The 14898-nt window shown below is 45.1% G+C and overlaps 1 protein-coding gene across 12 annotated transcripts in view; it reads right to left on the bottom strand.

The window, feature by feature from the left end:
• JADE2 (jade family PHD finger 2) overlaps positions 1-14898 on the bottom strand; it is a 139267-nt gene that overhangs the window by 25501 nt on the left and 98868 nt on the right. For all 12 annotated transcript variants that reach the window (XM_032783497.2, XM_032783494.2, XM_032783499.2 and 9 more), the window contains 3 exons: positions 10772-10939; positions 9132-9248; positions 1343-1804 (listed from right to left, as the gene is read on the bottom strand). In XM_032783497.2, coding sequence (XP_032639388.1) covers positions 1343-1804; positions 9132-9248; positions 10772-10939 — 747 coding nt within the window. The remainder of the gene's footprint in view (positions 1-1342; positions 1805-9131; positions 9249-10771; positions 10940-14898) is intronic.

Here is a 14898-nt window from a genome sequence, read left to right as displayed (position 1 = left end):
GCTACAGTGGTTTTCAATAGCCATTCAGTGCTTTGGCATCCCTCTCTCTCCCCACTGCCAATTTTGTGACATTTCACTACACATTTTGTACTGCTTCTTCCCGGCACCTTGCCCCCCCTGCTCATACTGTCTCTGATGACCCTACTACTTCAGTCAGCTCCGTACTTGTATGCAGTCATTAAAATAAAATTTACAAGAATTTAAGAGTGCTAACAGCCTGGTGCTTCAGAAAGCAGGTCTCTTATAAATTTCCCTTAGCTGCCTGCATGCACAAGCTGAGCCAGCAGCAGACGCACCAGGAGAGAGCAGGCGGCGTTAAGTGCGAGAGACCAGTCACAATTGTTTTGTTATTGTAACTTAGCTGACATTGACTCTTCCTTAAAAAGCAAACAGGCAGAAGTCCTAAGGGTTTTCCTTCCCCTCCACAAACTCATGTCAGATACAGAACACACAGGTCAAACAATGGGCCCACCAGCCTGTGAAGGGGAGCTGGAATGGTCTGACATGCAGTGGACCTGCCTCAGCGGAGTTTAGTGTGATACACTCCATGTGGCATGTGTCATAAGGCTCTGTCCATTCAGAGATCTCCCAGAGGAGGTGGCCCTTTTCCCCCTATGGAGACAGCTGGACCAAGCCATGAAACACGCAGTCTCACCAGCCCTGCAGTTCACTTCTACCATTTTATCTGTACATATTGTTTTGTTTTTAGACAATACATAAATTCCATTTCTGTTTTTAATGTGAATGTCATGCTGGTGAAAGGTGCCGAATTGCCAACCCTGGACAACCTCTATTTTGGGTCCAATCCTGCGCCCCTGGAGACCAAAGAGCAGGATTGGGACTTTCATCTCCAAAACAGGTAGCTGGAGTGTTGGTTTTTGGCTGCACTGCACGGCCAGCATGCCTCTCCTCTGTTCTGGGGGGACCTCATCTGGAGGAGCGAGGAGAATTGGGACTCCAGGCACAGTCAGTCTTTGACCTCTCTGCTGAGACTGCCAAGAACTGCCTCAATTGCACAGGTGGTTTTGTGATGAATGCACATGTCCACTAGGAAATGGACTGGCCCGAGAAGCCTATACAACTTCTGTTCATATTTTAAAAGGAACACCTAAACTTAAACATAGGGAACATAAGAAGTGAGATGACTGGAGGGTTGCTAATGAGCTGTATTATGCAGAATTCTAGCCACTGATAACAAACAGGCAGATGAGAGCAGAAGTGTAAGTGAGGTCTAACAAGGTCAAGAGACATGAAGACAGTTTCTTCCAGCAGATACTGGCCCATATTACAGAAGCCCTGGTAGAACAACAGAGTAGGTCCTTAAACCAGAAGTTGTACTCACCCTCTCTAAGTCTTGCCTGAGATGTGTGAAGAGCTTTAAGCGTCGGTACAACACATCCTGCTCTTGCTGAGCCAAGTTGTCCACTTCATCTGTTTTTGGTGTCAGCAGTGGCTTGTTGCAATTCGCTTTCCTCTTCAGCTTCCAGTACTGATAAACGAAATCCACCAGCGACTCAGTTAAGTCCAGGTTCTCAGCTACCTCGGAGGGCTTTACAAGTTCATAGAAGTCCTCTTCCAACTGCTGGAGCTTCTGTTTTCGCAGCGTGACCTTTTCCAAGTCCAGCTGGGCTTGGTCTGCCTCTGCTCGTGCCTCGTCCGGAGGTTTGGTGGCCCCACTGCTGTGCTCAAGGCAGAAGGATTTGAACTTCACTTCATCATTCTCCGCTAAAATAGTCCGCATGTCCAGATTGTGGTCAAAAGCGCAAGTGACGTGGAATGCAGTGATGCAGGCGGGCATGGAACACTGGAGGAAAGACAAAGCAGAGAACCCAGGTTATTTCACTCATCACCCATCATGGCACACTGAGGAAACGTGCTTACCCCTGTTAAATCACTGTACACAAGATTACAGTGGCACTTGGTCATTACAATAGGACGACGAGATGTGTGAGCCTGGCCCAACTATAAAAGGGATCATCCTACCGTATGTAATGCAATAAGTGACTCTGCACATTACTCCAGGGCACCCAGCTGCTTGACAGAGAAAAGCAATAAGAACTTGACACTGTACAAAGAGCAGACACCCATACTGAGAAATGAGTATATTTCCCAAATCTCGTGTGTGTACGGCTGGTCACCATCATTTCAAGCACAAAAATCTACATTAAACTACTACCTCCACTTGGTTCCTTTCAGTCTCATCCCTACGGCCCTTCTGATGCCTCCCACATAAACCAGGTCTCTCTGTTGGTTATTATAAAAATAAGCTTCTGATTGTTCATCCAATAAAATAGGCAATACTGTTCTTGTCAACACTATGGTCCAATACTATGGACAAATGACTGTAGCTGGGTAAATGAGCCTCTTCCGATAGAGAATTAATTTATTTCTTATTGTAATTTCTCTCTCTAAATTTCCTTAGTTTCCTTTTCTTTAACTCTAAAAATGGTCTTGCTAATTTTATCTGAAGTTTAGAGAGGGGAGTCACAGTCCATGAGTAAAACAGGAATCTAGGGAGCTTCTAACACTCCTGGAGCACAGGGCCTTCATTAATAAGTGAGCAGCTCCTATTGAAATTCCACTCCCTCTAGTTAGCTTTAGAAAAAAAGAAGAGGAAAGAAAGAAGAAAAGAAAATGGAACCCGAGCTTATTCAGAACAGATAATGTGAAAATGAACATTAAAAAAATCGGTACAGGGATTAACTTGCTGTCCAAAGTTATTTTAAATTAAATAAATAAATTTTAAACAATTTTGCTAAATTCCCTCATAGTTAAATTATTCTGTCTGGCTTCTACAGGCAGCAAAACCTAAATTATGAGTTTCCATTGAAGCCAACCCATTTCTCAGCTAACATGTGGGTTGTACACATTTCAGCACACTCTCCTCCCCAGCCTTCCTCTATTCATTAACTATTTTTAACGGCTCAGAGTGTCAGGTAATTATTCAAACCATAATCCATAAGAAATCAGTCTATTTCAGCTGCTAATGAACAGTTAAACGGCAATAACGAGCCATTCTGAGGGGCTTATTACTGTAGACACCACATTTAGCAGATTATATAACATTATTCGGGGGGCGGGGGCAGAGGGAGCAGTTCCAGCATGAATGACCACATTAAAATGTCTGATATTTCCTGAAGGCTGATGACAAAAATACAGGGTGTTGCACATTTTTGGTGAGGTTTTGGGTAAGTTTTAATTTTCAAAAATACAAATTCCAGTTGCACTTAAACTGCAAAAACGGTATTGTTTTTTCTCTTTGTCCCATTGGTCTTGGCTTCCTGCCCTGTTATTAAGTTACAGAGTACATGAGCTTTCAACATTGCTGTTTTTAGACATTTCCCCTTGACTTTGTTTATAAATTTGCTGGTGCTTATGAAAGCAAGAGACTAACTAGATCCAGGCATAGAGCAGGCAAGTGGTGTCCAAATTAACCTCTCACACAGCTCTCCCAAAGCCCATTAAAATCAATGGAAAGATTTGCAGTGACTTCAGTCAGTTTTGGATCACCTCCATCCAGACCTTTTGCATGCCTGCTATTAATCCTATGCAGACATCTCTGATGAACAGGGGCTGCCAGTTGTGCCACAGTACCTGTGGTCACATTCAGGGCGGAAAGAGATCACGGAACTTATCTAGCTCTGAGTTTGGACATCATGGGATATGGACAAATGCCCACTAGGGATTAGATTGAGATTACTGGGCCCATTTGAACTACAATCCAAACCATGTTTGAATCCATGTCTCCTCCTCTTAACAGATTTAAATATATGGATACCTGATTTCTAATTGTGTTAATGTGTTTCAAAATAAGCAAATTCCACTAAAAAGTGAGTATTTACCCACAGTTACCAATAGCACTGCTAACTAAGACACCAGGGTATTTCCCTATACCTACACTGAGAAACAACACCAGTACACCAGATAACACTGTGTGGTAGCCGTTGGCAAATGGTAATGTTTTGATGGCTACCACAGTTGCTACTGCAGAGCGAGCAGGAGTCTTTTTGCCTAATACACCGACAGAAGTGCCAGCAAAGTTCTGGATAGAGAATCTTTATTTCTGCCGATGCTATGAGGGGCAGAGATACCAGCTTGATCATCAGACCCCAGATTTTTTTGGCAGAGCCAGCATATCTTCCTTAGGTTCTTACGCCGTGTACACTTGCTGTGAAAGTCACTGGGACCGAATATATTCAGCAAAGTGATGCAATGTCATTCGATGGAGGCACCTTCCTGACTCTAATGTAACTTTAAGGTTGGACACCTTTGCCAGCTGTAAGTTACCTTGACTGAGTTTTCTCGTCTGGTTGCCAAAATGGTTATTTTACTGCATTGAGCTATCTAGCTGCTAACGTAGTCAATTGTATCTATATTGGAGCAACATCTGGGGGCACTTTAAACCAAATCTTTGGGAAGTTATGTGCATCAACGGCTACAGCACCGTAACAAAAGTGGGCCACCCAGAACTGGCTCTAGCGAACCATTCAAACTAAAAAAAAAATGGATGCATCAGCGTTGCCTTCCTCCCTGACTGTTTACGTCACAAACAGTATTAATATCATTACTCAAGTGTCTGTGGCTTTTGCCAAAACAACAGCCTACAGAGCGCCCTTTACACAGGAAAGATTATCTGCACTACCTTAGAAATAAAACAAATTGAATGACACTTGTCCTGGATTTCTCCTTTGACAGATGGCAAGCAGCCATTGTCAGAGACTGTGCCCCAAATGCAAATAGAAAATAATTAGCAAGCTCGGCTGACAGGGCAACAATGAAAAGTACCTGTTCCACAGCAGCTACCAAAGGACCCTGCATAAACTGACAATAAAAAAACATATTGATCCATCAAATCATTCACGAGCACAGAATGCCAGTGGAATGAGGCAGCAGTCTGACAAGCTGAATGAGCTCAGGCATTGGAGGTTAGGGTAGCACACTGGATCTCACAATACTTATGACAGTAACAGAACATAGTGAAAATAATGTTACTGTATAGCACAGGGGTGACCAAACTGCAGTTAGAGTGCGGCTCACGGAGCCCCCCTCACGCCACTCTCCACCTATCAGACTGGAAGGAGAGGGGACTCGGGGTTTCTGCCCTGCAGCGGGATGGCAGGGCTGGGGGATTCTGCCCAGCAGGGAGGGGGCTCTAGGGGCTTCAGCCCCATTCTTGCTAAAGGCCAAGCCCAGGCCGGTGCTTCCCACAGGTCTGAAGCCTCTAGCTGCACCACCCTGCCACAGGGCAGAAGCCCCAAGTCCTGGCAGGTGCCCCGGCTGTTGAGCCTCTGAAGATTATTGTATACGGCACAGAGGGTCAGTAAGTTTGGCCACCCCTGGTATAGCACCTTTCATCCAAGTATCTCCAAGCACTTTGGAGGCGATAGGCCAAGTCCACCCCTAGATGTAATTCCAGAGAAGCCAATGGAGTTGCACCAGAGATGATTTTGACCTATTAATATGTCTTCAGACCACTCTCTTGTGGAACAGAGAGATAGGAAATATTTCATTTCCCAATGAACTCCACCACCTCTAGCCGTGGAATGCTACAGATGTTTAACAGCTCACAGCAGTGCTACACAACAGAGTTAGGGCAGAAGGTGATGAATATGTAGTATCCAGCAGAACCTGATGGAGGCATTTACGGAGAGAGAATGTAATTACCAAAGTTGAAATACGGTCAGGGAAACAGTTTTGACATGGCTGTATTCTTACAAAACGCTCCATGGGATCTTCAGTGACCACAAGTGGTCTGGACTTCAGCTTTAGGTCTCATCTGGAAGAGGACATCTCTAGCATCACAACTGCCCTACCATGATGCTGGGGCACTGGTTCAGTACTGACACAGAGGGAAGAACATCACAGCTAGGATCTTGGACAGTACACATCGGACTCATTTCCATTTCCCCCAAAAAATGTTTTTTAAGTTTTCAACACTGAATGGTTCCCTATTTGACCAGAACAGGACTAACTGATGTATCTACTGCAGACTTTGGGAAATACATTTCCACAAATAGCTGTGGTTCTTCAGTAAATGGATGTTAATCTTTAGTGATCAAATGGTCTTTATTTCTCCCTAGCATTCTGGGTTTGGCTTGGTGCAGAATCTGAAAAGACACTGGCCTCTTATCCATGCAGCAGGTCTGTCTCTTGGAACCTGATCTTTGTCCACTGCCAGCAACTACCACTTACTAATGAAATCAGTGAGGTTTTTATTCTATACCCAAACCAAAACCAAACCGAAAAGGGTTAAGGAACTATCTAAATGGCAGATGACACCACAGCTGCTTTCCTGTAACCTTCAGAATCACTTTCCCAAAGAAGGAAGGTTAAAGGACAGTAGTATCAAGAGATGATGTCTTCAGAAGGCCGAATTGCTGCCAATCTATGGAGAACTGGCAACAGGCCCTCTCACAGAGGAGCACTGACAATCTCTGCCAATGCTTCACCAGTCCCTGTTTTGACCTGCCGTGGGGGCTTGAGTCCGTCTTGCAAGCTGGAGTGCACAGCGTTCTCAGGAATTGCAGTACCTTCGGGATATGTAATCAGTATGTTTCCTTATACTTTGTTCTTTGGTTCAGCAACATAAACAAGAAAATGCCAAGAGGATACAGCACTCTTTTGGCACATTCTCATGTCTAGCCACAAGAACCACTATGAAGTCACGATTTCCCCTGACCAGAAAGTTGGAAAACTGCTCAGACAGAACTGTATCCTCAGCTAGTGTGAACTGGCATTGGCTTTATGGAGCTATGCTGATTTGATTTGGCCCACAATTTTTTAAAAGTAAAAACAAGGAGAAGATAGTGATGTGCATGAAGCAATATCAGTTCCTCCCAAACCATCCCCTTTGTGAGCTAATATTAGACTGATGATTCAACTGCCAGCTTGTGTGGGGCAAATTCTCTAGAAGTATGGAGCCTGGTGGCACATGCAAATTCCACAGACAGGGGTGCACATGGCTAGTTAGGTGATTAGCTTACAATCTGCATGAATGTTTGCTCCTTTTGCACATGCAACAGCAGTAACTATGTACACATCTGTGAACAAGAAGTCTCCATTTATTAAAATGGGATCCTGTTTCCACACATCAGGAGAGAAGAGCAATGAAACTGAGAAGGCCTCCCCCGCCCCGGCTTGCTCGAGATGAAGGAGTTGTTCTCCAGGCACAATTCATCTTCCAGTGTCTTACTCTGCCAGGTCAGTGAAACCCAGTCAAACTGGCCACTAAGAAAAGCTAACACCGGAAGCCTCTGAAATGAGCTTCTTCTAATGCTGCAGCTGTAACTGACTTGTGCACACCTTAACTATCTCATTCCCATCCTCCAGAGCTAGTGCTACAGTCCAGATCTTCATTTCAATCAATGGGAGCTGGGCACCTTAGAAGACCTGGGCCTATGTACTATAACAAAAAGATTTTCTCTCTTTAAAGATGTCACAAAATGATAGTGGTGACAAAGATGGTTAGATTTCACCTGTATAAACAGGCACTGATCAAAAATATGTTACATAAACATAAGGGCTTTGCAAACAAAGGCCTTTGTTCCTCTGATGAGAGCAGAGGATACAATGTTTATTTACCTCTATGTGTGAATCTGCTGCTTATTCATCCCTTAAACCCTTCAATAAAGGCACCGTCTGCACATTTCTTTTCCTTTCAGCAGAGCTGTTCTGCAAGAGCTATGGTGGCACTGACAAAAACTCCAGTGGAAATCTTATGGAGACTTAGAAACTGTGAGTTGTCAGCACATGAGACAATAAAACTCTGTGTTCCATTTCAGGTGACCTTTAATTCAAATCCGTTCAATCCAAAGGTTCTCACAGCTAACGTGTGATGCCTGTGCTAAGAGGATGAAGTCTCAGAGAATCTGAATTCTTTTTGATGCTGCCAAGTCTATTTGACTCCTTTTGCTGCCCTTCCGTTCTTTGAAAGCAGTTGCCATTATGACACAATATCTCCATCTGGCAGGGTGAATAAGCAGATCCACCCAGAGCCATCACAAAAGAAGTGAGTCAATGCTGGAGATTTAAAGAAATATGGTGAGATCTCATTTCAGGCTAAAAGGATTGCTTTTAAATAGCTCCCTTTAAAGTATTAAAACCATTGCAGTTGCATAAACACCACGGAGGCTTGCAGTTCTTTCTTTTCATAAGACATATCACTGTTCCTCAACCGGCTAGTTACTCTCTGTCACTTATATATCATTGCTATGTCTGATGTTTAAGGCCCAAATCCCACCTCAGCACTGGGGGAAGCAATAGCTAATGACGCTGTGCAGCAGCAAATTCACCAGCCCTCCTGCTCTTCCCCTGGCTCCCCCTTCCCCCACCAAACCAAGGGGAAGCGGAGGGAGCTATGTGGGACTGGGCTCTGCGGACTGCAGTGGTGCCGTCCCCTTGGCAAGGTTTCACAAACCCTGGTCCCCCACCATGCACAGAAGAAACACACTTGTTCTGCTGCAGTCAGAGCCCTCTGCACCTGCTGACAAAGGATTCACCACTACAGTCAGAGGAGGATCTCCTGGGGTCAGTGCCCTGACCTAGCAGAACTTTCTGTAACAGCGGTGTTTTTCCACAGGACAAAATGAAAGCATGTAGTCCTTCCATACAGCACTGCTGTGGGAAGGGTAGGGAATAGGATATGTGTTGTGATCCACTGTGTTATAGAATAGGTACAAACAGGGGTGTATAAATTCCAAGTATTCTATTTCGTGAGTTGGTAGGGCTCAAATCAAGTGCACTGGAAAGCTAAGCTTTCTGGCTTTCCAATGATAGAAAGGTTTCATTCCTAGCCCCACTGGCATGTGAAATATTAATACAGCTGGCTTCTGACTTTAGAGCAATGTCATTGTCAGTCCTTGTAACTACAGAGTCACTATAGCATCGGCATCATGGTGAATAAACAATGTTTATTTAGATTTGCAGCATTTCACGTATTAAAACATTACAAACAACAATAATTGGTGGCAACTGATTGGCTCTTGCGCTCCCAGCTGTTACTTACCTGTCAGTGACTAGGAAAACTTGTTCCAAACTAAAAGACAAATCTTGCCCTCCAGCGCATGCACAAGGCTCTAAGGGCTCTTGAGAGCAAAACCTGGCCCTGGGCTTCATTAAGCAGTGTTACGTACCTGAATACATGTTCCAGTGCACTCCTTGCAGAGACTGCAGGACAAAGCCCATCTGCTTGCTGGGATATGCGAGATCTTTGTAATGGGTTCCATTTTTTCCGGGCATCCGATGCTAACCTAGCCGTGACACAGAGTACATGTATTTGTACCAGTTACCATCAAGCATCTTCCCTGGGATAATGCAGAGCTTGATTCCCTGAGGTGGCTAGAATGAGAGGATTTTCTAAAAGCCGTCTCTACCATCACCCATCGTGAAAAAACTCAGCTATGAAGATGAATGAAATGGCAGGAACATGGAGGGTAAGGCCAAATACCACCTCTGAGCTGACTCCTCTCTGGTGTGTTATCGACGGTGAACCGGTGTGATCAAACCCAGCTAGAGGCTGTGCATGTCTGCTCTCCCTGGCAGAGCGCTACAGGGCTGAACTGTTCCCTAACAATCCAGCCTGCGTGAAGGGCAGTATGTACCTGAGCTGCCCCAGGAGGGTCACAATCTGTTGCTGCTCCCTTTCTCCAGGGGGGAAGTAACTGAGGCAGACTTTGTGCTGGGGCAGCTAGCTTCCCCCTGCACTGGCTCCTGGGCCTCAGCTGGTGTGCTAGGGGCATGTGGATCTGAAGTGCCATCTATTCCCCGCGCCTGACCACCTACTCCCCACACACCTGTGCAGTAGGTGGCATGGCAGCTGGGCAGTGGCTGCTCCCCTTCCCACATAGACTCTGACATGTGGGTGAGCCATGCAGATGAATAAGGGAGCTCTTTATGCACCCTCGTGCCCCGGACGGCCATGGAACAGGGCTGACGCTTGAGCTCAAAGTGATTTAGCCTGAACTCTTGTTTAAAGAATTCCACATACCCATTGCTGTATTGTTCCTTATGTATCCACTTACATTGTACTCTTACTCCACATTACTCTTTATTTCTCTACTAAATGCGGATGCTGGTACATGTGTGCCTCCATGCTGTTCTATTGGCACACCATGCCGACGGACTAGGAAATACCACTAAGCCATTGCTTGAAAACACACCCTCCAAATCACTTCCCTTGCCGGAACACATGTGCTGCAGTCAGAGTGCAGAGTGCCATGCATGCATGCATGGTACATGCACCTAAGTCATCTACCAGTTCACTGTAATAAAAAAAACCCTACATAGTCCCCCTGGTAAAGGATTGCTCAGTAATGTGGAGACATTAACACTGAAGTTGTGATATAAACAAGAATGACATTCCCCAGGTGATACAAGCAGAAAGGGTAGGTACAGACAGCAGGATGGTAGGTACCAGCTGTTGGTTCACTCCCATGCCTTGGCATCTTGCACTTATATTGCCCAGACTTTATGAGCACAGCTTGGAACTGCTACACAGAACATGAGTGAAAGTTCTGGGATCAGTGCTGGAAATCACCAGGGCTCTGATTTCCAAAGGTTTATGTATAAGGAGGTTTAGGTAGTTTCAAAGGAATTTGGGTGTCTAACCCCACTGGCTCCTTTGAAAATGCCAGCCCAAGTTACCTGCCCCTTACCACTGAACACTTGAATCAAGTGATTATAGTATAGGGTTGTTAACTGTACTGGGCACGCTAAGACGAACTACAATCCACATCCCACCCACATCTGGAGAATACATTGAATAAAGTCTTACTTCTGGGATCCATAAGGCACAGCTAACGTGGACCCATTTTGTCCCGCTCCGGGTGGGTTTCAAAGCTCCCCCTCTCTTCGGGCAAAGTAGACACTTTGGCTGAACTCCAAGGGCACAGGTTCGACAAAGCCAGTTCCCAATGGGAACTTTTAGGATTCCATAGCAAGCCTACGCAAACACAAGAAACACTGCATTAGCTATACCACACACTCCTCTGGAAGGGCACCCCACCAATATACTCATGTATTTATTCATTTACTTGCATATTTTTATATGGCTAGCTTAATGCCATGGCGTCTGGATACTGTCATAACAATTAAAAGCAGACATGAATCAATCAACGACAACTGGTTTAAATCAATCTATCTATCTATCTATCTATCGGATTTGTATTGATGCTCTGCCCCTAGAGATATGCCATGTAGTTTAATAAAAGGCCTGAATACCCAAGCGTGTTTGCATCATGCCAGGCAGCAGTAGTGCAGGCTTCCCAGTGCTGCTCTCCTAATATGTTCTTGAGAGACTAGTTCTCTCACAGGCCTTGATTTCTCTGCTGAGATCATCAATGGAGGGGGCAAGTGAAGACAGCAGACTCTGAAATGTGGACATCTGTCCATCAGGCACTAGACTCATGTCACACAGGCTACTGAACAGCTACCTGAATAGCAATAGCTTTCAGTCCTTCCAAATCTGGGTCCTATTCAGATCAGTGACTTAGAGGTGCAAGGTGCTCTAGCTCATTAGCAGTCCCCTGAATAAGACATTTTAAAGTTTAAAGGTAATATAAAACCAACTATGCTAGGACTGGCAGCATTCACTTCACTGATCTCCCACATGACAGTAGGTGATGCTGTGCTAAGACAACCTGCCCCTTCCCAGATAAGCTAGAACATGGCTTCTGCAGGTCCTCTACCGGAACCTCTACCTTTCAGCGAGTTGCATATACTTAACAGAAAGATACAGCCAAGCTCTAATCCGAGCAGAATCAGAATTCACAAGGTGTCCTGGATATTGTGCTTTCCCTTCTAGTGGGTTGAGAGATATAGTTGGCTTGTAGGTTAGTATGTCAATCATTCCAATTACTTCAGTGCCTTTTAAGAAAATCCAATATCCTCTTTCTCACTTCCATGCTCATTCATCCTGGAAGCACAGTGTTTGAAGAGCATGGATTTCATTGGCCAGAGATAAAGTTAGAAGAATAAACTCTTAAAGAGAGAGGAATTCCCACTCAACTGCCTTTAATGTTCATCCTCCTGACATTGCCATTTCTGCAAATGGCACAGAAGCAAGATCACAGCACAGTGTGTTCTTACATGGAATAGCCATTTATGAGCTGCACACTGTCTCTTGCTTGGAGGTATGAAAAGGAGCTAACTGCAAAATCTTCAAATGAAAATATATTTCCCTTGCAAAGTCGACATCAGCACTTCTTCAAGATCTCCACCTGAGATCAGCCTGAGTGGGAAATGTACAAAAGCGCTCTGAGGTGCACAGACCAAGATCAGCTCATTCCATCTTCCCATCTTATCAAAGTCTCTGTCTCTCATTTTTAGAGGGTTCATAAAATCTGATGGCGCACAGAAAATGATGGTGACCCGCTTTGCAGGCAGGATCAACACTTGGTAAGTAAGATACACAGGGGCGAGACAGGTTATCTGCTCAGCCTGCCTGCCTGATGTGACGGGCCCTGCAGCAGGAACCAGATGCTGCTCTTTCCAGAGGAAACATAGCCCACCCGACATGACAACTCCTTCATTACTGGGGGGTGTAACCATGTTCTCTTGTGGGAGTGGGGAAATCATGGCCCGTTAGCACTGTGTGAGAATTCAAATAGAGGTTAGAAATGTGTGATGGGCGATGTAGTGGGACAGGGCATTAGGTGAGGAATAGACTCACAGGGCCCGCTACCCTGATGTACGCACTGGCCAGAAATTAGCTTAGAGTTAGTGTAAAGGTCTGGCAGGAGACTTAGCTGATAATTTAAGACCTGGTTCAAAGGCCACTGAAGTCTATGGAAAGGCTCAACTTGTCTTCAGTGGCATGGGATCAGGCCACTAGTGTCTAATTCTGCAGCCCCTACCTGTGGAAGAAGCTCCCGCTCATGTGAGTAGACCCACTGGACCTACGAAGCCCCTATGACTACTCGCATGAGTAAATGCTACTTAGCTGCCACATTCTGCTTTCAGGTGGCCGTGGCACATACACTGAAGAGCAAAATCCTCCCTGATGTTGGCCTCCATACCTGTGTTATGTGGGGAAGGCGCACAGCCTCCACGCCTGTGTTGCACGATGAAGTCATGCTGCCTCCACACCTGTGTTGCATGGGGAAGTCGTGCTGCCTCTACGCCTGTGTTAAATGGGGAAGATATGCTGCCTCCACGCCTGTGTTATATGGGGAAGGTGCACAGCCTCCATGCCTGTGTTGCACAGGGAAGTCGTGCTACCTCCACGCCTGTGTTGCATGGGGAAGGTGCGCTATCTCCAGGCCTGGATTTTCCACATAGGTTTGTAATGAAAATTCTGAATCATCTTGATATTCTGCAGAATCTGATTCACTGATGAAAACCATCCAAAACATCCTCCTACATCGACAACAAGTATCTTGAAAGCTCCCCCACTTCCCGGAAGCTCTGATACATATACTGTCCGCAAAGTTCAGCACCAGACCCATTTAAAGAAAGACACCTTCAAATACTGTATATAATCGAATCTAAAGAAGTATCCTTTGTTTACACCAGATGCCTCAAACTCAGCTAATCAATATCTATATCTGATGGCTGACCTGATCTCTGTGGACCTAAGTAATTTTCTTTCCCTTGAAGTGACAGTGGGTAAAATTTTCAAAAGCACCAATGTGATTTAAGAGCCTAAGTTCCATAGAAACTCAATGGGATTTAGGTTGTTAAGTCATTTAGGTGCTTCTGAAAATTTTACTCAATTTGGCTTTTTTTTTTAATAGGAAAATTGGCTTCTCTAGAGCATGTGAGCATACATACACCCACTCACACACACACCCTCCTGCACAATATGGCATGCACACAGACATACAAATGAGTGCACAAGATACTATCATATTTCTTCCTTCCTTGCAGCAAGTACTTGGAGCGTTAACACTCAATTCTACAAAACAAATATTCAGGCATAAAAAAAAAAATCCAATCCAATCCAATCCTGCATTCCGACAACAGGCTGGGCTATAAACTCTGCCACGTGAGAGAATGTTACTGAATCTGGATGGCTGCTTATACACAAAGTGCAATGCTATAAGATCAGCACCCTAGAAGAGAGATGTGAGGAGAAACCTACTGGTCATTCCTTCTGGCCAATGCAGGGGGGTTGCCTGCAATGCACAGACTAATGCTCTGTCCAGTTCTGCAATAAGCATACCTCATGTGATGCATAAAAGAGATCCTCGGTAGCGACATCTATATTCTGGGCACTCATGGTCATTAAAGCTCCCATGGGAGCAGTTTAATGGGGAGAGAGAAAGAGCTGGCACATTAAATGGAAAGGCTGGGGTGAAAAAATAGCAAAGAATAGGAGGTAGCAAACAAAACAAGAAGACGAGACTGCAGAATAAAGTTAGGGAAAGGCACAGCCTATGATAAATAGCAGTGGGTACAGACAAACACAGGGTAGGGAAAGGTAAGAAGACAGACAAATATTAGATGAGCAGAGAGTCTATGAATCCTTCCTTTGATCTCTGGATGTGCCAGGCACGGTATCATGAGGCAAAGCGTGTCCCACTATGAACCTAGGGATGTGCACTGTGTACTTGTGAGGTTTGCTGCATCACAACCAAATCATGACATCTTTACTCGTGTTTTCCACCGTCTTTACTCAGACAAAGCCCTGCAGGATTCCAAGGGAAACTTACTAAGTCAAAGCTGAGAGCCAGCTGCTGTTTGACCCATAGGCAATGTGTGGGGCAGTGAGTGCAAGGAACTTCTCCTCCTAATGCATGTCCCAGGTAAGGAGTAGGCAGAACTACAGTCCCTCTGCTCCCTCCCTACTCTGTGGAGAAGAGCAGAGAGAGTGCCAGAGGGCTCGTAAATGGGCAGGGAGGTGAGGAGGAGAATGCACAATGATCTGCCCCTTCCATAGCAGCTTGGTTTGCATTCCATAAG

Source organism: Chelonoidis abingdonii, chromosome 7 (assembly GCF_003597395.2).
Source record: "Chelonoidis abingdonii isolate Lonesome George chromosome 7, CheloAbing_2.0, whole genome shotgun sequence".
In the NCBI taxonomy this organism is placed as follows: domain Eukaryota; kingdom Metazoa; phylum Chordata; order Testudines; family Testudinidae; genus Chelonoidis; species Chelonoidis abingdonii.
This window is presented reverse-complemented; position numbering and strand designations above follow the sequence as displayed.